Consider the following 24,184-nt stretch of genomic DNA (forward strand, 5'->3'; position numbering starts at 1 on the left):
AAATATGACTTTTATATGTATGCATTGAGCAATCTCACTATGGTCGTTGTTAGGACAATCAGTTATTAAACAATGGTCAATTTGTTCTTTCTTACAGTCCACAACAGCATGGATTATGTAAAAATCACTGCAAATATGAGACAGAAATAATATTCTTAAAGTAAATCAAAAAAATAAATAAATGATATTGTAGCACAGATATAATGCTTGCAATTTTAAACAGTGAAATGACCAATACACATATGCATATTATTAACTTCATTGCCTTCATTATTTTGACATCTGTGGACGCCTTCAAGCCCAGAGAGTAAAGTACAGATCAGGTAAACATGTCATTAGTTTAGGTCATTAGTCCACTGTATTGCTGTATCCCCTGGAAAGCAATTTAAATGCTGTGTTCTGATGGGACCAAGAATCTGGAACAAACAAAATGAAGCCCTCTACGGACAGCGCTTAGAGGATTGAATGGGCAAGTTTAGGACGCTCGATTAGGAGAGAATTTAATGACCTCCCTCTGGACAGCAAAGTGGCTGGATCTGTAATTCAGCTGCCTCCTCCATGCAATATCTGCAAAAAATGTGGTAAGCACAGGTACCACTGATGTCACTGGAAGATGACTTTGGCTGCTGCAATAGCTTTGGTATATGGAAAGCAAGCAGTAGAAATGCACAGGTCAAAGCCAACTTTGTCCCAAATACCATATTTTATTTTTCCCACATTCTGGTCAATTGAATACATCAGACTGAATACTTGTTTCATTTCTTTTTTTGCCATTACTTTGGGTGCAAATGGAAATGTTATGTGTGTTTAAAAAACACACAGACCATTAAAATATACTACAGTACCTGTCAAGAAATAAGACTTCCAACAATTTTCATCACTGTAGAAATAGGCTACTACTGATTAATCAGCCAGTTAAAAAAACAAATAGGCTTCACTGCTTATGATAAATCTATGGCTGTCTGGACTCTTGCTTGGATATTGCTAGAGCAGTATCATGAAGTATATACAAACCAAAACACCCTACTTGGAAATTCACAGATAATGTGGACATATATTCTTTCCAAAGTTAAACAATGATATTCAGAAGATATTTTGAAGGTGAAATGCGTTGGAAAAAAATGTGAGCAATGAAAAATGGGAAATAAAATAATGGAAATAATGCAGAATGGAACATGTTTAATGCATTTTGACACACTGACAAAGCATTTGTTAAATAGCAGGGCAAGACAATCACCTGATCAACAGTTCAAGTTCAGGAACTGAGGGTCACCAATGACTATCCATATTTTAGCCCTTTGAAGAGTAGTTTTGTAATGTCTCTTTTTCAAAATTCTACATCAGTGTTCTTGCACTCCATTGCTTTCAATGGACTGTTCCTAAGTCCCGCCAACTCTAGCGACCTCAGTCAAAACATTCCTTCAAGATGGTGCTACCCATACCATTAAGCCAGCTACCGCAATAAATACAGTAATAGATTGTTGCTGGAGATCAGATACCATTTCCTATCCTAAAGTAACATTACGGTACAACTATAGATGAAAAGTTTGTAGTGTGAAAAGTTGTTGAAATCCAGTTGGTGAAATGGTTTTTAGGCAAAAACTCAGCTATGTTTGGTTGTAAAGTTAATTCTTTACTTGACGACTTGGACGTAGATAACCTGGCTATATCCTGGTAAAACCTGAGCTATATTAGGGTTATTGCTATTGGGATATAAGTTTGTCAGTGTATGTCAAAATGGCTCTGAAGCTAGATTTCCACCACTCTAGAATGAAGATTCAGGCTTTTGTAACTCCAGCTACCTACTGGTAAAGACAATCACTTGAAAATTAATTTAAATCTATTAACTCATTGTGTAGCATAATGAAGTTTCAGACGGCACTCTTGGATCTAACAGTAGCAGACATCAGCCGGCTTTGTTTACATTACTTCAGCAGTATATTTTGTTACCACTTGTCATTAGCCTGTCAGGAGGGACTGTGCAGCAGAGCAGGTATTGGTAAAAGCAAACCAGTCGCTAGTTCAAAGTGTTACTTTTAGACTTGGAATTTATGAAACAAGCTGGGGCAAATACGGCGGTAACATTAGAAACATCTGGAGCCGGGGAGAACCCGGTACTGCTATGAAATGGTGTTGTTGTAAAGAAGGCGCTTTGACCAGCGGCCCTGTTCTTCCTCCTGGAGAGACCCTACGAGAAACAGCAGAGTTTGATGAAACGGCTCACAGGCCCCATTGCCCTGCTGGTGGTAGGTGGTAGTGAGGATCTCGGGGCATCCATACTTCCACCAGATCCAAGGTATCAGTGTCGTTGACAACAGCCAGAAAATACTTATCTCTGAGTATGGTTTCATATATTTTGAAGTTAATATATTTCATATATTGAAGTTTCATACTTGGGTGGATATAATATTACATACACATACACAAACAATGAAAGGCATACCTCTGTACAGATTGCCTTTACAACATTTGACTTAAGATTACTGCAATCTACATATATTAATTACATTTTACAGACTAAAACAACTTTACAGAAAGAAGAAAAAACACACAGCGGGCTATGTTAATAAGTTATTCCACATCACTCTCCTGTCATGATCACGTGTTCAGATCTACATAAAAAGCCTGTGCTGCACAGATGTTATGGAGTCATTCGGAAAGAGCCGGATTCCAATTCAGTTGTCACACTTCAAGGCACACTGGATTACAAGACAGGTGCAATCAGGTTATCCTTTCTCCTTGTCTTTGCTTTTACATTTTTTGTATCATTATATATCATATACTATATATACATATATATGGCATACAGTATATATATACTGTAATTTGAACTGACATATTTCATTTTGGAGTTTTTTTTATGAATTTAGGAATTACATATTATTACATATTACATTTTATGCCTGTATGCAAGCTGTGTCAGTCAGTTATCAAAACTGTTATAATGTTTTGAAAATTATTTTATTTAGATATTAGGATATTTGGACATCTTTCAAACCCTCATTTTTAAATGTTTGCCTTTTTGAAGACATTATGAACACTATTCAGTCAATTCTGATATCAATTTGGACATATATTCATGAATACTGAGGCGAAACTAATACACTTAAGAGAAACCTAAGGGGATAACTATAAAGTGAAATCACTGTCAAAAATATGGATGTACAGTGCAGAATGTAAGTATTTGTTCAGCGGTACAATCTCTGTTATTTTGGCTCTGTACTCCAGCACATTGGATTTCACCGTGATTATGAGGTTAAAGTGCAGACAGTCACCTTAAATGTGAGGGTATTTATATTAATATTGGGTGATTTGTGTAGAAGTTACATCCCGTTTTAGACATAGTTCCCCCATTTTAGGGGACCACAAGTAATTGGACAGTTGGCTTCGTTTCTGATTAGTCCGGCTTATTCAATCACTTCCTTAGTGTAGTTATAAAAAAAGCCTTCAGTATCTAGTCTTGATTCTAGGCCAATATGGATGTTAATATCCTGAAACAGAAGGTCACAGTCTGCACTTTAACCTCATATTTTACGGTTTCAAGTGTGCTAAGAGTAAAGAGCAAAAAACGTTTGTAATTGGGTGGATATAATATCACATACAGGTACACAAACAATGAAAGGCATACCTCTGTACATACTGCATTTACAGCATTTGACTTATTACAAACTGCAATCTAAATATAAGAATTACATTATGTAATAATGTATATAATCATAATGTATATAATCATAATAATAATGATTACACATTTCCTTCTCATTTACACATACTCTTGACAGTGATTTCACTCCATAGTGACACTATCATGCATATAATAGGTTCTAAGGTTCACGGCATGAAAAATGTATGACTTCTTTTCTCCACAGCATTTCTGAAACCGCAAGAAAAAAAGGCATGGAAAATGAAACTGCAGTGACATCATTCATAATGCTTGCGTACACTCAGATGGAAAAGTTAAGATACCTCAGCTTCTTTATATTCCTTATGTTGTATGTTATGATCCTAGCTGTCAGTTTGTTTCTTATTGTAGTCATTTATATTAACAAGACATTACATGAACCCATGTATTTTCATGTATGTAACTTGGCACTTAATGGAATATTTGGCAGCACAGGTTTATTGCCTGCTGTACTGGTACACTTACTGTCCCATACTTATGAAATATCTCTTTCTTGTTGTCTAACACAGGTTTTCTGTTTGCACACATATGCCACTATTGAATTTACTATTTTGGCTGTGATGGGCTATGATCGGTATGTTGCCATCTGCTTCCCACTGCATTATCACAGAATTATGACATTTTCAAGAATTTGCAAACTAATAGCATTTTCCTGGATTTATCCGTGCACTATTTTCCTCATGTATTTCTCGCTGACTCTACGACTGAAGTTTTGTGGGAGGCTTATACAGAAAGTATACTGTGTCAACTTTGAACTGGCAAAGATAGCCTGCTTTGGCAGATCCATGATTAACATTGCAGGGCTGGCGTCAATTATTTTTTTCATTCTGCCCCAGTTGTTCACTATACTGTTTTCCTATGTGAAAATACTTCGGATATGTCTACAGTCCTCCAAAGAATCACAGCTCAAAGCTCTTCAGACATGCGCCCCACACTTATTGTCAGTTACAATCTATTCTGTGGGATCCTTCTTTGAGATTGTTCAAAGCCGGTTTAATATGAGTCATATGCCCTCTGGAACGCGAATTTTTATGTCACTATATTTTATATTATTTCCACCCCTGTTAAACCCAGTAATTTATGGTCTGACCCTTCAGTCCATCAGAAGTCGTCTTTTCAGTACGTTCAGAAAAAGAAAGTTAGCGCCATCTCCAAAACAGGTTGTACAGAAATAGTTATTTCAGACGTCAGCAATATCATACATACCCTTCAGAAACATTTTTTTCTTTGTACCATATTTACTTTTGTACCATCGGATCAGCTTCGAGATATCAACATTATCATAAAATAATCAGGAAAATCGTTTTGTGTGTTATAATGCCCTATGTGTGTTTGGATGTCATATAATGAGCATATAATATAATAAGCATATATTTATACATATATCTATTTTATTGTCATGAGTCCTCAAAGTATAACTTTGATAGAACTGTAACATTGCTGTGTGGTTGTATTGTTATTTCGGGTTGTTTTGTTCTTGTTTCTATCGCTTAGTAAAATGTTTATCAATAGTCAAATAGTCAATCCAATCTGCACTTTTGTACTTGTTGTAAAAGTAAAACAAATTAAAGCATTTAAATAAGTGTGTTCTTAACTCAGTGATCTATGAGTGATAATACGGAGGATCATATTTTCCTGATATTATGTTGTTGCTATTTATGTTGTGTATTTTCATAGTGAATACATTATTACAGCAATTCATATTAACACAGTGTCTGAAGCAGTATAATACTGCTTACATTTTTACTTTTATCATGCCCAGGAATTGGAAAAATTGTGTTTTGTTGAAAATTAACTAAGTTCCATCCATCGATCCATTATCTTAACCCGCTTATCCTGAATAGGGTCGCTGGAGCCTATCCCAGCATACATTGGGCGAAAGGCAGGAATACACCCTGGACAGGTCAACAGTCCATCACAGGGCACACACACCATTCACTCACACACTCATACCGATGGGCAATTTAGACTCTCCAATCAGCCTAACGTGCATGTCTTTGGACAGTGGGAGGAAACCGGAGTACGCGGAGGAAACCCACGCAAACACGGGGAGAACATGCAAACTCCGCACAGAGAGGCCCCGGCCGACGGGGATTCGAACCCAGGACCTCCTTGCTGTGAGGCAGCAGTGCTACCCACTGCACCATCCGTGCCGCCCTAAATTAACTAAGTTGAAAGTATGAAATCAACAATATCAAAACAAAATACACATTTGGTATTCTCAAACTCCCAACCTAGTTGTAATAAAATAAAAGATTTTTGCATCAGGATCACAGCTATTAATCCTCATGCCCTGGACAAAATGTGAGGGCCCTCCCAAATATATTTTTATAAAAAAAGGAAAAATTGTTACACCACACACATCCTGGGCCAACCGCTCGCCCATTTGTAGCCCTGTGTCTGTGGCCTGACATGGATGCATGTTTGACATTATGCACGAAACCCATCAGTCCACCTGTTTGAGATCAGTGGCTGGAGGCCTGGAAAAGGAATGAGGGCAATGGTCAGGTCTTCAGGCAAAGAGTCCAACTGGAATATTTAACTGTGTAAGCCCCTGGTTTCAGCACAGATTGGAAACACTTTTCTGACAGTGTTTTTAGCATTTAACTACAAACCCCAATGATATAAGTGATTTATTTGTATACAATATTTACATCTCACTATGCATTCATGCTCTTTGCTGGCCTGTTCGTCAGTCCCAAAATCTCTTTCACAATAGCACTCTTTCACTGTCAAGTTTTCATAATCAGTTTATTTTCAGAAACATTAAATATTTTAAATTCACATTTTAGTCATTTAGCAGATGCAGAAAATAGAAAATAAACAGAGAATGAACTGCAATAGAGAGCTTCGACTGCAATATTTCCCTAGAAGTATATGCTAAATGCAGTAATGCTATAGGCTTCGAAGCAGGTAGCACGTACTACTTGGGAAATACTGGGGCCAAAGTCCCCTCTGATGAAATTTCATCATGAACATGACACAACAACAGCCATTGCAAAAAGCCATGTGATCACGAGCACAGAGGGAATTAGCCTTAATGAGTAATAAAATCCTCGGTGAGAGTATGCTTCTTCAGCTCACACATTTCTGAGCTACAGATATCCTAGGGATGAATAAGGTATTGAAACTTCAATATTATGTTTGTGTACTCTATGGTGTGTATGCTGGTAGTATGTCTCTCAAACTACATTACATTACATTACATTACAAGTCATTTAGCAGACGCTCTTATCCAGAGCCACGTACAACGAAGTGCAGATCAAACAAGTGGGAAGAGGAAACAATCCAGTTCAGCATTGTTTTATAAATCAGTTAAATATATAAAAATATATCAAATATGTTGTACATAAAAGTAAATTTTGGGTTGGGGGATAATCAGGGGATAATCTTTTATGGAATCCATAATGGAATACGTATCTTGTACCCAATATGAATTCTGATATATTCTGCTAAAAAAAAAAAAAAAAAAAAAAAGATTTTTTAAATAAAACATCAATTGATAATCATTTATTTATCTATGATGACACATCATATAGAGGTCACTTTGTCTATTTTAAAACTGTTTTAAATATGATACAAACTACATACTTAAACTATGCACACTGTGCAAAAACAGGCTGTCCTGGATAACCCTATTATTGATCTATGTAACTTGCTGTAAAGTGCTTGCTGTCTGCATTCTTGTCCTTAAGATAGCATCCTTCTTTATGTCGTATGCAGTGAAAATAGCCATTATTTTTTCTATTGAAAGAGATGTTGTTCCATATGTACGTATATGAACTAAATTTTTATTTGTCCCCTCGTAGAGTTCTGGAGGGTCAAAAGAAGAGAATGGAAAACACATCCATGGTGACTACATTTATATTGACTGACTTTTATAAAATGGAGGACCTGAAGCATTTGTACTTTGTTATATTCCTTGTTTTGTACATCACGACTGTCAGTTTAAACTGTAGTCTTATCGGGGTGATTTACACTGAGAGTTCTCTGCACAGTCCAATGTATATCTTTGTCTGCAACTTGGCCTGTAACGGGCTGTATATGTCCACCTTTTTTTTGCCATCCCTCATTAGTAATTTAATGTCACACTCTTACGAAGTCTCTTTGGCCTATTGTCTTTCACAGATATTTTTTTTGCACACAAGTGGCTTGGTTGAATTGAACGTTTTAGCAGTTATGAGCTATGACAGGTACGTAGCAATTTGTTTCCCATTAGATTATCACAACAGGATGTCGCCTGCCATAGCCTGGAAACTGATTGCTCTTTCATGGTGTTATCCCTTCGTTGGCTTCGCTTTGTATTTAATACTCACAATTAGACTCACGTTCTGCAGTAGACACATACAGAAAATATACTGCGTCAATTTTGTTCTGGTCAAACTTTCCTGTACTGATACATCCATCAACAATATTGTTGGCCTAACAACAATCTCTGTTTTCATGGCTCCTCAAATCATTATGATAATTTTCTCCTATGCTCTTATACTGTATGTCTGTCTGCATTCTTCCAAGAATTCCAAGACAAAAGCTATCAAGACGTGCACTCCACACATATTAGCAGTGCTGAACTTTTGTGTGGGATGCTTTTTTGAAATAATCCAAAGTCGATTCAATTTGAGTTTTGTAATCTTTGGATTCCGCACATTCATGTCACTTTACTTTTTTATTTTCCCTCCCGTCTTAAACCCTTTAATTTATGGAGTGAGCATTCAAGCCATAAGAGAAAGGTTAGTCAGATTGTTCAATCGTATGAAAGGCATATCACCTAATTGTATCACAAATAAGTAAGTGTATGACTTACTTGTATGCTTATGACATAAAATTAATCGAGACAGAATATCCCCTGGTTCCAATGTCTACCCTCGAGCCCTCAACACCTGGAATCACCCGGCCAGCATAAAACGTTTGCGCTTCTCATAACATTTTTCTGGGACATTTTCCCCCGAATGTGCTATGAAAATGGAAAATGTCTTTAGAAAAATGTGTTAAAAAAGTATGTGGCAATTTTAAAGTTAGGATGAAAACAAACTGCGGCAATGAATAGCCTACATTTCTCTTCATTAGGTTGGGTGTGGTGATGTTCTACACTGCACAGCTCCTGAAAGAGAAATGGGATGATATCTTTCCCTGAACTGGGTAAACCTGGTCTTTAAAATGGTGGAAGCATTGTAGTCATTTGTTGCAGTCAGGATTCTTATCATAGTAATTTACAGTGTGTCAACTTTGAACTGGCGAATATAGGCTGCTTTGACCGAGCCATGATTAACATTGTTCGGCTGGCATCAATATATTCATATTCATATTGCCCCCGCTGTTCATGATACTGTTTTCCAATGTGCAAATTTTCCAAATATGTATACAGTCATTGATAGAATCACAACTCGAAGCTCTTCTGACATGCCCTCCCACAATTATTAATTGTAGAAAAATGTACGAAAAATGTACTGTAGGGTCAATTCTTGATGTGTACATCTGTGTGACAAAATAATCTTGAATTATATCGCCATGGAATTGATTTGGGTTTTTTTTGTGTGAGTGTCATGAAGCCCTATGTGTGTTTGGATGTCATATAATACAATACAATATACTTTTTCCTTCAACTCCTCAAAGTTGAACTTCCAGTCTGCAATGCTGGGAAGCAAATTAAAGCATTTAAATTTGTGTTTTCTTCACTCAGTGATAATAGGCTACGACTACTGTCTGTTCCGGCACCACTGTGGTGGAACGAACTCCCCGTGGAGGTCAGAACAGCAGAATCTCTTGCCATCTTCAAGCTGTGCCTCTCCCTGTCCCTCCCTACCTCCGTGTATACCTTAACTGTTGTCTTTACCTGAGTTACAGTGGTGTGAAAAAGTGTTTGCCCCCTTCCTGATTTCTTATTTTTTTGCATGTTTGTCACACTTAAATGTTCCAGATCATCAAACAAATTTAAATATTAATCAAAGACAACACAAGTAAACACAAAATGCAGTTTTAAATTTGAAGGTTTTTATTATTAAGGGAGAAAAAAAATCCAAACCTACATGGCCCTGTGTGAAAAAGTGATTGCCCCCTAAACCTAATAACTGGTTGGGCCACCCTTAGCAGCAACAACTGCAATCAAGCGTTTGCGATAACTTGCAATGAGTCTCTTATAGCGCTGTGGAGGAATTTTGGCCCACTCATCTTTGCAGAATTGTTGTAATTCAGCCACATTGGAGGGTTTTCGAGCATGAACCGCCTTTTTAAGGTCATGCCACAGCATCTCAATAGGATTCAGGTCAGGACTTTGACTAGGCCACTCCAAAGTCTTCATTTTGTTTTTCTTCAGCCATTCAGAGGTGGACTTGCTGGTGTGTTTTGGATCATTGTCCTGCTGTCCCAAGTTTGTTTCAGCTTGAGGTCACGGACAGATGGCCGGATATTCTCCTTCAGGATTTTTTGGTAGACAGCAGAATTCATGGTTCCATTTATCACAGCAATTCTTCCAGGTCCTGAAGCAGCAAAACAGCCCCAGACCATCACACTACCACCACCATATTTTACTGTTGGTATGATGTTCTTTTTCTGAAATGCGGTGTTACTTTTACACCAGATCTAATGGGACACACACCTTACAAAAAGTTCAACTTTGGTCTCATCAGACCACAGAGCATTTTCCCAAAAGTCTTGGGGATCATCAAGATGTTTTCTGGCAAAATTGACATGAGCCTTAATGTTCTTTTTGCTCAGCAGTGGTTTTTCGTCTTGGAACTCTGCCATGCAGGCCATTTTTGCCCAGTCTCTTTCTTATGGTGGAGTCATGAACACTGACCTTAACTGAGGCAAGTGAGGCCTGCAGTTCTTTGGATGTTGTTGTGGGGTCTTTTGTGACCTCTTGGATGAGTCGTTGCTGCGCTCTTGGGGTAATTTTGGTCGGCCGGCCACTCCTGGGAAGGTTCACCACTGTTCCATGTTTTCGCCATTTGTAGATAATGGCTCTCACTGTGGTTCGCTGGAGTCCCAAAGCTTTAGAAATGGCTTTATAACCTTTTCCAGACTGATAGCTCTCAATTACTTTCTTTCTCATTTGTTCCTGAATTTCTTTAGATCTCGGCATGATGTCTAGCTTTTGAGGATCATTTGGTCTACTTCACTTTGTCAGGCAGGTCCTATTTAAGTGATTTCTTGATTGAGAACAGGTCTGGCAGTAATCAGGCCTGGGTGTGGCTAGAGAAATTGAATTCAGGTTTGATAAACCACAGTTAAGTTATGTTTTAATGGGGGGGCAATCACTTTTTCACACAGGGCCATGTAGGTTTGGATTTTTTTTCTCCCTTAATAATAAAAACCTTCATTTAAAAACTGCCTTTTGTGTTTACATGTGTTGTCTTTGACTAATATTTAAATTTGTTTGATGATCTGAAACATTTAAGTGTGACAAACATGCAAAAAAACCAGAAGAAATCAGGAAGGGGGCAAACACTTTTTCACAGCACTGTATTTACTTGTGTATTAGGATGATACCTTTACTAGTTTTGTTTGGCAAGGTAAGGTATTCTTACATTTGCATGTTGTAGTATTACTATTAAAAAAATACATATATATAAATCTGATTATCAAATAGGCCCTAGTCCTTTTCTTTGTTGTACAGGTAGCAGTTATAATTGTACTTCCCTCTAGGGCCTTTAAGCGCACTTATCCCTGGTTATGGGTATGCACTCTGCACTTTGTTGTCCGTCACTCTGGATAAGAGCGTCTGCCAAATGGCATTCATGTAATGTAAAAAAGGGCTTGTGCTCTTGATTATGAAAAGACAGTTGGTGTGAGTTTAGTTTGTGATATAAAAACCGAAAGGAACCGGGCACATGAGCTCAAAGACCATTTGCACATTTATAGAGGAACACAATTTGAATGGAAAGGACTGATCAAACAGCTGCCACAAAACTCTGCCCACTTCCGGTTTAAACCAGACCTACTTCCGATTACGGACAGGGATACGGATACAGATGACATAGGTGGTGGAACGGATGCAGATACAGAAACAGATAATGCAGTACTCACTCACCCCTAGTTTGTACTGAAATTTATTGTTTCATTTCAAATCCATTGTGCTGGAGTACTGAGCCAAAACCCAATGTGCCCTGAATAAAATGTTGCTCCCTTAAAATCTGCCCAATCACAGCAGTCTACAACCAGGGCTGTGTCCAAACCGGAGGTAAGTGCTTCTTGTTGTGGTGAGTTACCCCGAAATGCAACGCAGCTGCCCCCTATTGTTGAAATCACGCACATATTTTTCGGGCCAGTGGCATTTTTGCCTCAGAGGCAATTCAAATGAAACAGGAAACCAGCTAACAATTTGTAATCTACTAAAGTAATCCAGGAAGATTTAAACAGAATCCAGAAGTTGGCAGAAACCTGGCAAATCAAGTTAAATATAACTAAATGTAAAGTTTTATATGTGGGAAAAAAAACTTAAGGCAGGATATTACTTTATGGGTGGTACAAAATTGGAATGTGTTCAAGTGGATGAAGACTTGGGGGTAATAGTACATTTCAGGTTCTAGTCAATGTCCTGTAGCAGTAAAAAAGTTAAAAAATGCTGTATTGAATATACGTCTAAGTCAGTTAGATTTAGTCTTAGATGCTAGGTTTACTAGCAGAGTATTTTGTGCAGTTCTGGGGACCCTACTTCAAGAAAGATATAGAGGCAGATGAAAAAGTTCAAAGAAGGGCAACCAGATTGATCCTATGTGTAAAAGATAAAAGTTATAAGGACCTGTAAAACCCAACACTAACCCAACGACGGAATTTAGCGAGGGCTGAAGGTATCAGCGTGCTCGTCCTTCTGGTGTTGCTGAAAGAATACTAATAGGGTTAAAAATTAGTGGCCCCTATGCAGACAGTCTAGATCAGCCAATAAACAAACCACGATACAAAGGCAGTAGTACCACTCTGCCTTCCGCTCTTTACTGGTCCGGGCTGACCCAGAATCTCCACGATAGGGCCAATAGATTCACCTTCGTTTATCTGACTCCATTTTAGAATAATAATTTAGATTAGTTATCCACATTTAGTGGATGTCTTATATTACAGAGGTCGCAGGAATAGCTACTCTTGGGTATATCTGTAATGACTACAGATAGCTAGTCAGTTCGTGAGACGTGCACATTACGCGCGATGTGACATGCGGTGGTACCAGCAGAGGATTGTTCAGCGAGTTCTTCTCAGTACAGGATTCCTATAGCGATCAAGTCAAAATTATAAATAAGACATCCACTAAATGTGGATAACTAATCTAAATTATTATTCTAAAATGGAGTCAGATAAACGAAGGTGAATCTATTGGCCCTATTGTGGAGATTCTGGGAGATTCATTGTACGTTTAGGTATTTATAATCTAGGGGAAATAAATTGGCTTATATTTTGGAAGAAGGTGTTCCAAATGGAAAATGCTTAAGCAAATTTAAAAATAATGATTAGAAGCAATTTCTTCTTGTTTTATTCCCTGGGCATTAAAACTTCATAAGGGGGGTCATTTTTGGCAAAGACTGGCTTATGGGTCATTCCCTCCTAGCTTTCCACTGTTGTCTCCTTGATTGTTGTCTTTCCTCCCCCACTTTGTCTGTCACTTGTCTTTTAGACCAGTGAACCTGCACTCCCAATGAAGTGTATAATTTGTTATGTTTTGATCTTTTTGTTTAGGATCAATTCTTGATTGGATATCTGGATTTATGCAGATATTCACCCCGAATAAATGTATATTTTTTAAAGTAAATAACTGAATTATAAATCTTGTAATGGTGCATGTGAGCTATATACTTTCCAGTGTTCTGTTAGCATTCTGTATGCAACATACTGCAGTGTTGTACAAACGTATGCATGGCTATAGGCACGGCTCGATGATTTAGTTTCTGAGTATTTAGACTTATCGTCCAAATATTTATAGGATAATTAATAATCCTAATTTTCAGCATGTTTGGCAACCCAGTGGCCACTGATTTCAAACATAAAATCAATAAACAATAAAATATATTCCAATCAGTAAGAATTGGAGCGCAGGCGCTTCAATTCTATCAGCCATTTCCTTTTCATCAGACCCGTACCATCGAGCGTGACTTAGCCTGCAGAACATATGCTGAGGATTTGCTTACTGCTATCATACAAGATATTCTGGACCTTTGTCTGCACAAGTCTCCTAGTCATATTGTAAGGGAGCTAATTGAAGCCTTAGACTGGCATAGGTAAATTGTGTCAGAACAAAGGGAAAATATTCATTACCCACAGCATTTATGTATGTATGTAATGTTTATATGTTTGTTGTAAATAACTGTACCGGTTGTATCGGATTCTTAGTTTTCTTTCTTTTGATTTACCCAAACCTGGTCTATCCAAATTCCACTACCATATGCTCAACCCGCATAGTAGTGTAGAATCAGGTATATAAATTAGATCACCGTTTTGGTGGATATCACTATAAGGGGCGTAGAAGCCATATTCACCACTCGCACTGATTGTCATGAAACATCCTGCTATGATCTATATGCGTAACCCTCTTTTTCCCATTATGACACCAGAGGTATTAGTGTTCAGTTTTTGTATGGCCATGCTGAAATCATCCAGGTGTCTCACCCACAGTAGTACGTCACCAGCGAGATGAGTTCCTTCACAGGTGGAGGTCTGACCTGTCCAGCAAGTCGCTTCACCAACTGGAAGTGATTGAGGACTTCACAAGGGGTCAGATCTGCGTTCTGAGGAGAATTCCGCTGGATGTGGACGTCTCTCTGTGGTGGAAGGACACTCTTTTGGACAGTGTGCGTGGTCTCTAACTGACCTAATGGACCCGTATGTAGCTTTTATTTTACCAGGCAGGTTACATACACGTAATTGCATACTAGTTCCAAATAAAAACATTACAATGCAAACCAAATTACGGAGTCTTAAAAGTCATACCTGGTAATAAAAGCTACATACGGGAGTCTGGCTACAGACACCCTGTACATAGGAATTACGTGCACGGAGTGCACGGGAGGCTGATTGCATTCTCCCAGATTGCTTCGTTTGCTGTCCTTAAATCCAAAATCTGGCCTTTGATGTTAACCCTAGAAATGAGTCACCCATCTGTAATTTGGAGCCACGCCTCCCCAGGAAGTGCAGGGGGGTTGAGGCACATGGCTTTCACTGGGGCAGAGCTCCACACAGCTTCTCCTGGTTGGTTATGATGTACAGGGTTTGCTGTTGCAGAAATAAAACCATTGCACCAGTCGCACTGAAACAATCAGAATAATACCAAACATGAATATTATCTAAACTGACTTTGTCATGAAACATCCAATGCTGTACACATCATTTAGTGACTGAGTAAAAGAGGGAGAGAGCAATGAAGGGGGGTTCAGGAGAAGGTCAGGGCCTAACAGGCCGTGCCCTCTGAAACCTTCCCGTGCCGTAAAGGATGTTGCCCCGTCGTAACGAGTTTCACGGCTGGAGGCCTGAGTCTTCCCCCACAGGCTCCTGCCCGTATGGGGGGGGGAGACAGTGGGGGTTAATGATGCATGCTCCTAAATTACTTTACAGCCACATATTCCACAATACCAGAGGAAGCCAGCAAGCTGACCAGCCCTGAGTGATAATGCCAGATGTCGGCCTTACAGACCAACTTAAAGGGGAAGTTCGCCCAAAAGTGAAATTAAAGTATGTTTTCATTTACCAGGAGTACTGTCTAACCATCCAGATAGTTTCAGTTAGATGTGAATAATTTTAGATTTTTGACTTTTTGGACACAGTTCACCATGATGTTTTGGACCTCTACAGCTCTTGACGTTCATGTTCATCAATGCGGCAACAATTTACATTGGAAAAGCTCAACAGGAACATTTCTTTCCAAATATACCAACACATGAACAGAGCTGCAAAGTTAATCAAGTCAGTTAAACTGTCTGTGAAAGCAGATGGAAGTTTCTGCCGATGGCGGATAAAATATGAATTTGACGCAAACTTGTGTCCTGTTTGGATCAGCTTTATAAATTTGGTGAGCGATGTCAGTTTCTCACCTATAGGTGTAAAAACTGGCTGATCAGTCACTGCTGTCAATGGGTCTGAGCGATTGGGGGCAGGAAAATAGGGCAGGGGGTGTCAACTAGGTGCATCATTATTTTCTGAATTTTCCTGAGAATAACGGAAAAAAACACGCCCAGACCCCCTTACAAAACAAAAAAAACCCTAAATTTCGCTTGCATAATGCCCCAGGCCCAACCTTTAACGTTCTACTACCAATGTTTTGAAAAACTAAAGAAAAATATAATTTGGCAGTGCTTTGGAAATCTGTGGTTGGGGATCTCAATTAAATCAAATTTAAAATGTAAAATGTATACTTAACTATGATCTAACACTTTGATCTAAAATAAATAGTAAAAAAGTGTACAGTAAGTATTGCTTCATAGTTAATACCCTGCAGAGTTAATTGCATCATCTCTAGCGTGATTACAGTGTGGCCAAAGCATGTGATCCGACCAAATATGGAAATCCCTAAGATATATAGAAGATTGAAATACTGTAGAGGCTCTTCGTCTGTGCAGCATTTCCACAGTATCAACAGTATCTGAAAGGTAAGGAATAAATGATTAGATACCGAGCATCAGTGATCGTCAGTATATAATGTTCCGTAATTTGCTGTGTCTGCAAGTTAATAATTATAATTTGTTATCTTAGCTGATGCTTTTATCCAAAGCATTGATCATTGAGCAATGCAGAGTTTTGCTCAAGGGCTGAACAGCTGAATGGATCTCATAATGGCTACACCGGAGCGTGAACCACCAACCTTCAGGCTGCCCCTCATGTTAGACTTGTCTCTGTTCCCATAATTAGTGACTTGTCCTCTCTTTGCATAATGACAGTAATTGTGGAATGATTTTATATTGTCTGAATGGACAACCTTTTTGTGCCCTGTGTTCTGTAGATCCAAGGAAAATAATGGAAAATACATCTGTGGTAAAATCAATCAGATTGACTGCCTTTAATGGAATGGAAGAATTGAAGTACCTGTATTTTCTAGTTTTCTTTTTTTTGTACATCACCATTCTAGCCATGAACTTTGTTATAATTGTTGTGATTTCTGTTGACAGAGCTCTTCATGAACCAATGTTCTTATTTTTGTGTAATTTGTCATTTAATGGATTATATGGGAGCACTGCTTTGTTACCACCTCTGTTGGGTACTTTGATGTCAAAAACTCATGAAGTGTCTCTCTCCTGCTGTCAAGCACAGATATATTGCTTACACACATATGCAATAACTGAATTCACTATTTTAGCAGTGATGGGTTATGACAGGTATGTTGCTATTTGTCACCCCCTGCAGTATCACAGCATCATGTCTGTTTCAAAAGTGTGTAAGTATATTGCATTATCTTGGCTTTATCCACTTATTGCATTTGGTGTGTTTTTTTCTCTAACTTTGCGACTCATATTTTGTGAACAAGTTATAGACAAGGTGTATTGTATCAACTATTCTCTTGTCAAGCTGTCCTGTGAAGACACGTCCATTGTGAACATTGTTGGACTGTTATCTGTTGTTGTGTATACTGTTCCTCAGATCATAATGATAATTTACTCATACACCCAAATTCTAAAGGTGTGTTTGCACTCCTCCAAAGAATCAAGAATGAAAGCATTGAGAACGTGCAGCCCCCACTTTACAGCAGTGTTAAACTATTCCGTTGGATGCTTTTTTGAAATATGTCAGAACAGATTCAACATGGATCATGTACCTTATGAAACTCGTACATTCATGTCCCTCTACTTTCTGATATTTCCTCCCTTACTAAACCCTGCAATTTATGGGATCAGCATTAAAGCCATACAGCGTGGAATTTTTACACTTTTCTTCTGTAAGATTCAAAAAATGCCTATGTCGCAGCAGGTACAGTAGCAAACAGCTCTAACTCATCATTGTTTTCACCATTACATTAAAATCAGGAGGAATGATCCACCTAAACTGTTCGATAGAGCCATATCTTATGCTGTAACAAGTGGGAACATGGATTGTTCAATATTTTCAACGCATTAACAATGGTGTATTTAGCAACTGCCAGTTCTGGTGCCAGGAAGGGAAATTGAGGTGCTTCCCACCAGGCAGCAGTACCGGCCCTTCATGCAGGTACGGTCACAGCTGTGATTCGTTGTAAGCACTGGAGCTGGGGCCAATTACCTCATTATTGGGCTACATTTGTCATTTGGCCAGATCCTGATTCCTTTGTGGCTATTGTTTTCCCTTTTGAGGAGTTTTGTTGCCAGATTGGTCTTTTTGTTGGTTTTTCTTTTTTTAACCGTCCTATTATGTTAAGAGTTTATGACCATATATATATATATAATATACATATATATATATTTTAAATAACTGGTTTTTAGGAGATGTCTGACACTGACCCCAAACATAATAGGAGGGTTAAAAGATCTGAGGTCAGTTTGACACCATTAAATGGCTGCACCCCAACTCTGCTGTCTTTTTGTGTCTGTTTGGCAGGTGATAAACTGGTCCTCCCCAGCCCTACATAACACAGTTTATACGATCATGTCCAGTATTGATTTGCTATGGTACACACAGTGGGTCTGACTTCTGAGATGGCTGCTGCATAGTAACTGGTTTTGCAATTATATGCATGTTTTTCTCATTTAAAAACAACTTTTCCAAGTTCTTCCCATTGATAACATTATACCCGCTTGGAGCTTGGACTGGCTTCTGCGCAGGTTTCTGACTGTCATCGATTGGCCCAGCCAAAGCCCTGACTCAAACCCCAAAGAACTGTGGAGAGACCTGAAGATGGCAGTTCACATACGCTTCCCATCCAATCTGACAGGGCTTCAGAGGATCTGCCAGGAAGAATTGTATAAACTGCCCAAATCCAGGTGTGCTAAGTTTGTAGAGACTTACTCAGGAAGACTCAATGCTGTAATTGCTGCCATAGTGGCTTCTACAAAGTACTGAATTAAGGGTTTGAATACTTATATGAATTAGAAATTTCGGTTTTACATTTTTATTACATTTGTTAAAATGTATTTATTTGTTTTAACTCTGTCATTATGGGTTATTGAGTGTGTATATAGATGGGCAAACAATTAATTAATTTACAATTAAATATACAAGAAAATAAAGAGTGCAAAAAGTCTGAATACTTTCTGAAGCCACTATATATATATAGAATATATATAGAAGTTATACCATGGCACTGAAAAATAACCGAACACCTAGGGCAAATACGGAATTCTGATTGGCCGAGACGTGTCTTGTGGGAGTGTATTATTTTTGTATAACCATGCTAACGAGAACAGATCAAACAGGTGTGTAGAATTCCAACAAATATAAATGCGCACAACATACACTAGGTACTAAGCAATGCATTTCCAATTAATGCAAGTCGTAGTATAGTATAGCTGACCTGGTGACAAAAATATGTTACTGTAGGCTACATTGCATTGAGTTAGACTACACTTTGCATTGTCGGAAAGATAACCTTGGGAGATGATTCAAACATAACGTTCATTCTTCCTGTATACATTTGCTCATGGTTGCCTGGCAACCGAAACACACTCTACCTCTGACAACATGGGCTTGTATTTACCCGAGATGCACCACCAGTTTTTGTTTACCCTTATGCCCATCTCAGCTGACAGGTAGTTTCGCTCCCTCTCTTCCTGCCCATTTCCTCTCAGTCATTACAAGCTCCTTATCTGTACATTTGGGTTCAAAGTTTCAACCCTCAGCATTAGTCGAACAATTAAAGTCATTGTCAGAATAATGATCATGGCTGCAAAAGATAGTATGATCAGTTGTCATGCAATCAGGAACCACCCAGATCACACAATGAGTAATTTGGTTGACCAGTTGTTTTTTTGAAGCTGAGTGTCTGAGAAAGTTGCCAGAGTGGGCATCATCCCCCCAAAAGCCAGTCTGAGTTCCACAATTCCTATTTTTCCAAACAATATTGTACCATTTCAAGAATAATTGCTCCACCCTAATTCAATTCTGGGTTTTGGCACTACAAAATGTAACATTATGGTCTGCTTTGGTTGAGTCTCCACGAATATAGTCTGCAGGCATACGTCAGTAGACATACTTCTCAATGAAGCCATGCACAAATTAAGCTCTGTGGATGTTCATGAGTAACCATGGTTATTATATTTGGAAAGAGACGTTACTGTTGAGTGTTTTCTATGTAGATTTTAGGCGCATTGAGCACCACAAAAATATGGATCTGTTGAGGTCCATTGTATTAGGGGATATCTAGAAAACTCGTCATATCTCAGTGAAACAATCAGGATGGACAGATAGTAGTATTTTTGGGTTAAACTAAATACCTATACTTACAGTATCGTCTCCATGAACAGTTTGGTGTGTACATATTGTTTCATAGTTTAGGGTTGAGTTCTAGTTAAGTGTGGTTAAGTGAATGCTAGCCTTTGTGTCCCTTCAGAGTTAATTTCATCATGTGTAATGTGATTGGAGTGTGGCCCAAGCATGTGATCCAACCAAATATGGAAATCCAAACAAGATAAATAGAAGATAATGTAGAGAGACCTTGGTCCAATGTTCAATTTCTTTTCTCATTTCAAGCAACAGTATCTGAAAGGTGAGAAACAAATAATGTGATATTGAGTTTTAGTTATTTAATGTTTAATGTTCTGCTATATGTAGTTTTGCATGTTGCGGTAGACTTGGTGAATGGTCCAATAATCAGTGTTCTTCAATTTCTTTCTCTGTGCATAATATCAATAATTGATACATTCAAATGAGTGCAATGAGTTTATATTCTGTGAATGCACAACCTACCTTGTGTCCTGTGTTCTGTAGAAAGTCAAGAAAGAGAATGGAAAATACATCGATGGTGAAATCAATCAGATTGATTGCTTTTTATGGAATGGAAGATCTGAAATACCTATATTTTATCACTTTCTTTTTTTTGTACTTGATCATTCTTGCTATGAACTTTGTTATAATTGTTGTCATTTATGTTGACAGAGGTCTACATGAACCAATGCACTTATTTTTGTGTAATTTGGCATTTAATGGATTATATGGGAGCACTGCTTTATTACCACCTCTCTTGGGTACTCTGATGTCAAACACTCATGAAGTATCTCTGTCCTGCTGTCAAGCACAGATCTATTGCTTACAAACATATGCAATAGCTGAATTTACTATTTTAGCAGTGATGGGTTATGACAGGTATGTTGCCATTTGTTACCCCCTGCAATATCACAGCATCATGTCTTTTTCAAAAGTGTGCATTTATATAGCTTTCTCATGGCTTTATCCACTTCTTGGCTTTTCAATCATTTTTGCTCTCACTTTGCAACTCATGTTTTGTGGCAAAATAATAGACAAGGTGTATTGCATTAACTATTCCCTCATCAAGCTCTCCTGTGACGACACATCAATTGTGAACATTGCTGGACTGGCATCAGTTATTGCGTATACTGTTCCTCAGATCACAATGATAGTTTACTCATACGCACACATTCTTAAGGTCTGTTTGCACTCCTCCAAAGAATCACAAATGAAAGCACTGAGGACGTGTAGCCCCCACTTAGCAGCAGTGTTAATCTATTCTATCGGATTGTTTTTTGAAATATGTCAAAATAGATTAAACATGAATGATGCGCCTTACGAAACTCGTATATTCATGTCCCTGTACTATTTGATTTTTCCTCCTTTACTAAACCCTGCAATCTATGGGATCAGCATTAAAGCCATACGAGGTCGGATTTTTAAAATGTTCCACTGTGAAATTCTGGTAACGGTTACATCAGATCAGGTAGTACTGAAATAATTATCCAACTCAGTGTCACATTCAAGGCAGGATGCAGGTTCCAGTTGAACTGTCTCATGTTTGTATGTGGGTATATGGTTTGGGCCCTGTTTTCAATACACCAATAATGGTATATTTAGGAAATGTCTTTCCCAGTTTATGCAATGAGGTCCATTCTTTATTTGCCATGTTGATCACACCCTAAGCAGATTTTCTAACCTTCAAAATGATAATGATAATTTTCAACATAGCATTTCTGATGCCTAAATATACCTAGGCTAAACTGACTTTGCTATTTGGTGTAAGGTGATTTCCTTTTGCTTGTAGGTTCAATATGATTGTAAGCCCAATTTATGGTAACCTAGTCATAGCCGGTCTGTGCAGAAACACCACTGAAATAATGAAGCAAAATGTTTTGGAGGAGCTTCTCTGTGCTGAAAAATTCACTTCGGTTTTTGTTTTTTGCTTTCATGTGCATGCTTGAAATTGTTACCGATTGATACCGTTACTATGTAATTTCACTCATCTCTCAGATTGTATTTACTTTGTAGCATTTCAAATATAAATTCTCTAAAAACCTTTCTAGGGACAAGCATTGGGAAATAGTTACAGTATACATGCTATGATACAATCAATCAATCATGCAAACTATGTGTTCATATTAACGTGTATCTGTTTACGCACAAGCACGCACACACACCTATAAATACAGTGGGGTGTAACAATGAATCTGTTTGTAATCGAAAGCAAACCTGATCTCTGAATAGTACAGACTTAAACATGAGACCTTTCTGCTCATTTTAAAGCAAGATTGCTTTTTATTTTCATTTTTAACTGTTTATAAATTCTAAAAAAGTAAAAGGGCCCTGGTCAAAATTATTCTTTGTTACTTTTTTAAAAAGATTATTACTAAGGCCCAGACCCAGGTGATTTACTCATTAGAGCTTCAATGAGTCAAGTGGGTATAATTCCAGGGCTGAACTTTTTATTCTGAAGTGACTCCATGCCTTCTAAAATGTCGACTGCAGAGGCTGTTCTGTCTGGTGCTAACAACCATGGGTTCCTCTAAACAGTTTCAGAATGGAAATGGTTCACTTCCACCAAGAAGGAGAACACTACAAAAATTCTAACAATGTACCTATTTCCACTGTCAGAAACATTATTAGAAAATGGAAAATAAAGGAACAGTTGAAGTCAAGGCAAGGTCTGGAAGATCAAGAAGATCTTTTTGACCATAGGGGCCTGAATTTTGGCACACTACTGCATATAATGCTTGATGAAAGAAAGCTGACGTGACTGGTTCATACATTACAGGGTGTTCATGGTGTAATCTATATTCCCCACAACCACAGTATATTGCTCTGAAATACAGTATATTGCTCTGTTCATAAAATCTGTACTTGATTTAGTAACATCTTATTTTTTCACATTTGAAACATTGGAAATCTATGACTGGTATTAACTGTCAAAACATACAGTTGGACTGACTTATGAGTTACCGAGTGGCCAATGATTTTGTCTCAAGCATGTTCTTTAAAAAACCCAATCTTCCCATTTTGAATACACACCTGATGGCAACTGTTCCTGTAGCAATGCACATACCCAATTAACCACCTTTGGGAATTTCAGGAATTAAGAAAGGTGTCCAATCTTATCCGCAAAGGGCCAATGTGGGTGCCGATTTTTGTTTCAGCCCAAGACAATGACTATGATTTGTTTTCAACTGAAACAGGCCTCGCAATCATAAATTGAAAAAAAAAACGAACAATGCTATAAGAATCCCCATGCCTACCTTGTATTTCCCCATTCAGCCACTGTTGGCGCTGTTCCTAACTTAAGCTATTTCAGTGATAACAAGTCTATTTTGAACTACTCATTGATGAGCACATATGGAGAAATATCTAGGGCATTGTTTCAAGTTTATGCAATGGTCGAGTGCACATTGTTGGAGTTATTGCCCAGATATTATTTTTGAAAGCTAAAGGTTTCAGTGGTCACGTTAATGCAGGACTGTTTGTTACACAGAGAGAAAAAAAGTACAGCAGATAAATACATGGCATTTGACAATTGCAGCTGTTTCTTTGGGCCAAAAATCTGTCAGTGTGTGAAGATTGTGTTGTTTATTGAACATAATATTTACACAACTGTAGACAGCAGGATGTCATGGGCAGTCATGCTGTAGCTAGCCATGGTTAAGCTATAAAAAAATGTTTAATTTTTTTTTTACCATATCATTTGGGATTGAACATTTAACATTTATCTGTTATTTCAAAGATCATGAATGTTTAATTAAATGTAGAACAAAACATACAGGCTTATATAGAGGGATAATGAGGAAATCACAATCAGGTATGCATGATAACCAGGAAGTGAAAACAGGTGAAACAAATGAATGGGAATGAATGGGGAGACAGAAAGCACAGAGGGTAACAATACACAGAAATGCTAACAACTTTGACAAAACCTAGACAATAAAAACCACAGAACCTGACATACACTCCCCCCCCTCCATGGGCAACACCTGGTGCCCCTAGTGTCCATCTCAGGGTGTTCCTTGAAAAGTCACCGATAAGGGAGGGGTCAAGGATGTGTGTTCGGGCACCCAGGAGTTCTCCTCAGGCCCGTACTCCTCCGGGACGAACCTTCAGGATTCGGTGGACAGTGCAGACCGGGCCGCCTTCGACAAGACGGGGGGTGGAGGTGGTTTGGCTGGAGGGCTGAGTGGGGATGTGACATAG

General features: G+C 38.2%; 4 protein-coding genes and 1 pseudogene across 4 annotated transcripts; all 5 read left to right on the forward strand.

The window, feature by feature from the left end:
• Positions 1-3,897: 3,897 nt before the first annotated feature.
• Positions 3,898-4,857, forward strand: LOC133133334 (olfactory receptor 5AC2-like). The gene has a single exon (XM_061249437.1). The coding sequence runs from the start codon at positions 3,898-3,900 to the stop codon at positions 4,855-4,857; it is 960 nt and encodes a 319-aa protein (XP_061105421.1).
• A 1,833-nt stretch (positions 4,858-6,690) lies between these two features.
• LOC133133335 (olfactory receptor 4B13-like) lies at positions 6,691-8,473 on the forward strand. Its single transcript, XM_061249438.1, has 2 exons — positions 6,691-6,803; positions 7,492-8,473. The coding sequence occupies exon 2, from the start codon at positions 7,517-7,519 to the stop codon at positions 8,471-8,473; it is 957 nt and encodes a 318-aa protein (XP_061105422.1). The 5' UTR covers positions 6,691-6,803; positions 7,492-7,516.
• A 4,970-nt stretch (positions 8,474-13,443) lies between these two features.
• LOC133133336 (uncharacterized) lies at positions 13,444-14,472 on the forward strand (annotated as a pseudogene).
• Positions 14,473-16,612: 2,140 nt separating this feature from the next.
• On the forward strand, positions 16,613-17,569 carry LOC133133337 (olfactory receptor 52Z1P-like). Its single transcript, XM_061249439.1, has one exon. The coding sequence runs from the start codon at positions 16,613-16,615 to the stop codon at positions 17,567-17,569; it is 957 nt and encodes a 318-aa protein (XP_061105423.1).
• Positions 17,570-20,519: 2,950 nt separating this feature from the next.
• LOC133133339 (olfactory receptor 52D1-like) lies at positions 20,520-24,184 on the forward strand. The gene is made up of 3 exons (XM_061249440.1): positions 20,520-21,431; positions 21,774-21,786; positions 24,009-24,184. The coding sequence occupies exons 1-3, from the start codon at positions 20,520-20,522 to the stop codon at positions 24,182-24,184; spliced, it is 1,101 nt and encodes a 366-aa protein (XP_061105424.1).

This window comes from Conger conger, chromosome 7 (assembly GCF_963514075.1).
Source record: "Conger conger chromosome 7, fConCon1.1, whole genome shotgun sequence".
Lineage (NCBI taxonomy): Eukaryota > Metazoa > Chordata > Actinopteri > Anguilliformes > Congridae > Conger > Conger conger.

Excerpts from the sequence above, each read along its gene's own strand:
- LOC133133334 (XM_061249437.1), top strand. The coding sequence starts at position 3,898 with ATGGAAAATGAAACTGCAGTGACATCATTCATAATGCTTGCGTACACT.
- LOC133133335 (XM_061249438.1), top strand. The coding sequence starts at position 7,517 with ATGGAAAACACATCCATGGTGACTACATTTATATTGACTGACTTTTAT.
- LOC133133337 (XM_061249439.1), top strand. The coding sequence starts at position 16,613 with ATGGAAAATACATCTGTGGTAAAATCAATCAGATTGACTGCCTTTAAT.
- LOC133133339 (XM_061249440.1), top strand. The coding sequence starts at position 20,520 with ATGGTGAAATCAATCAGATTGATTGCTTTTTATGGAATGGAAGATCTG.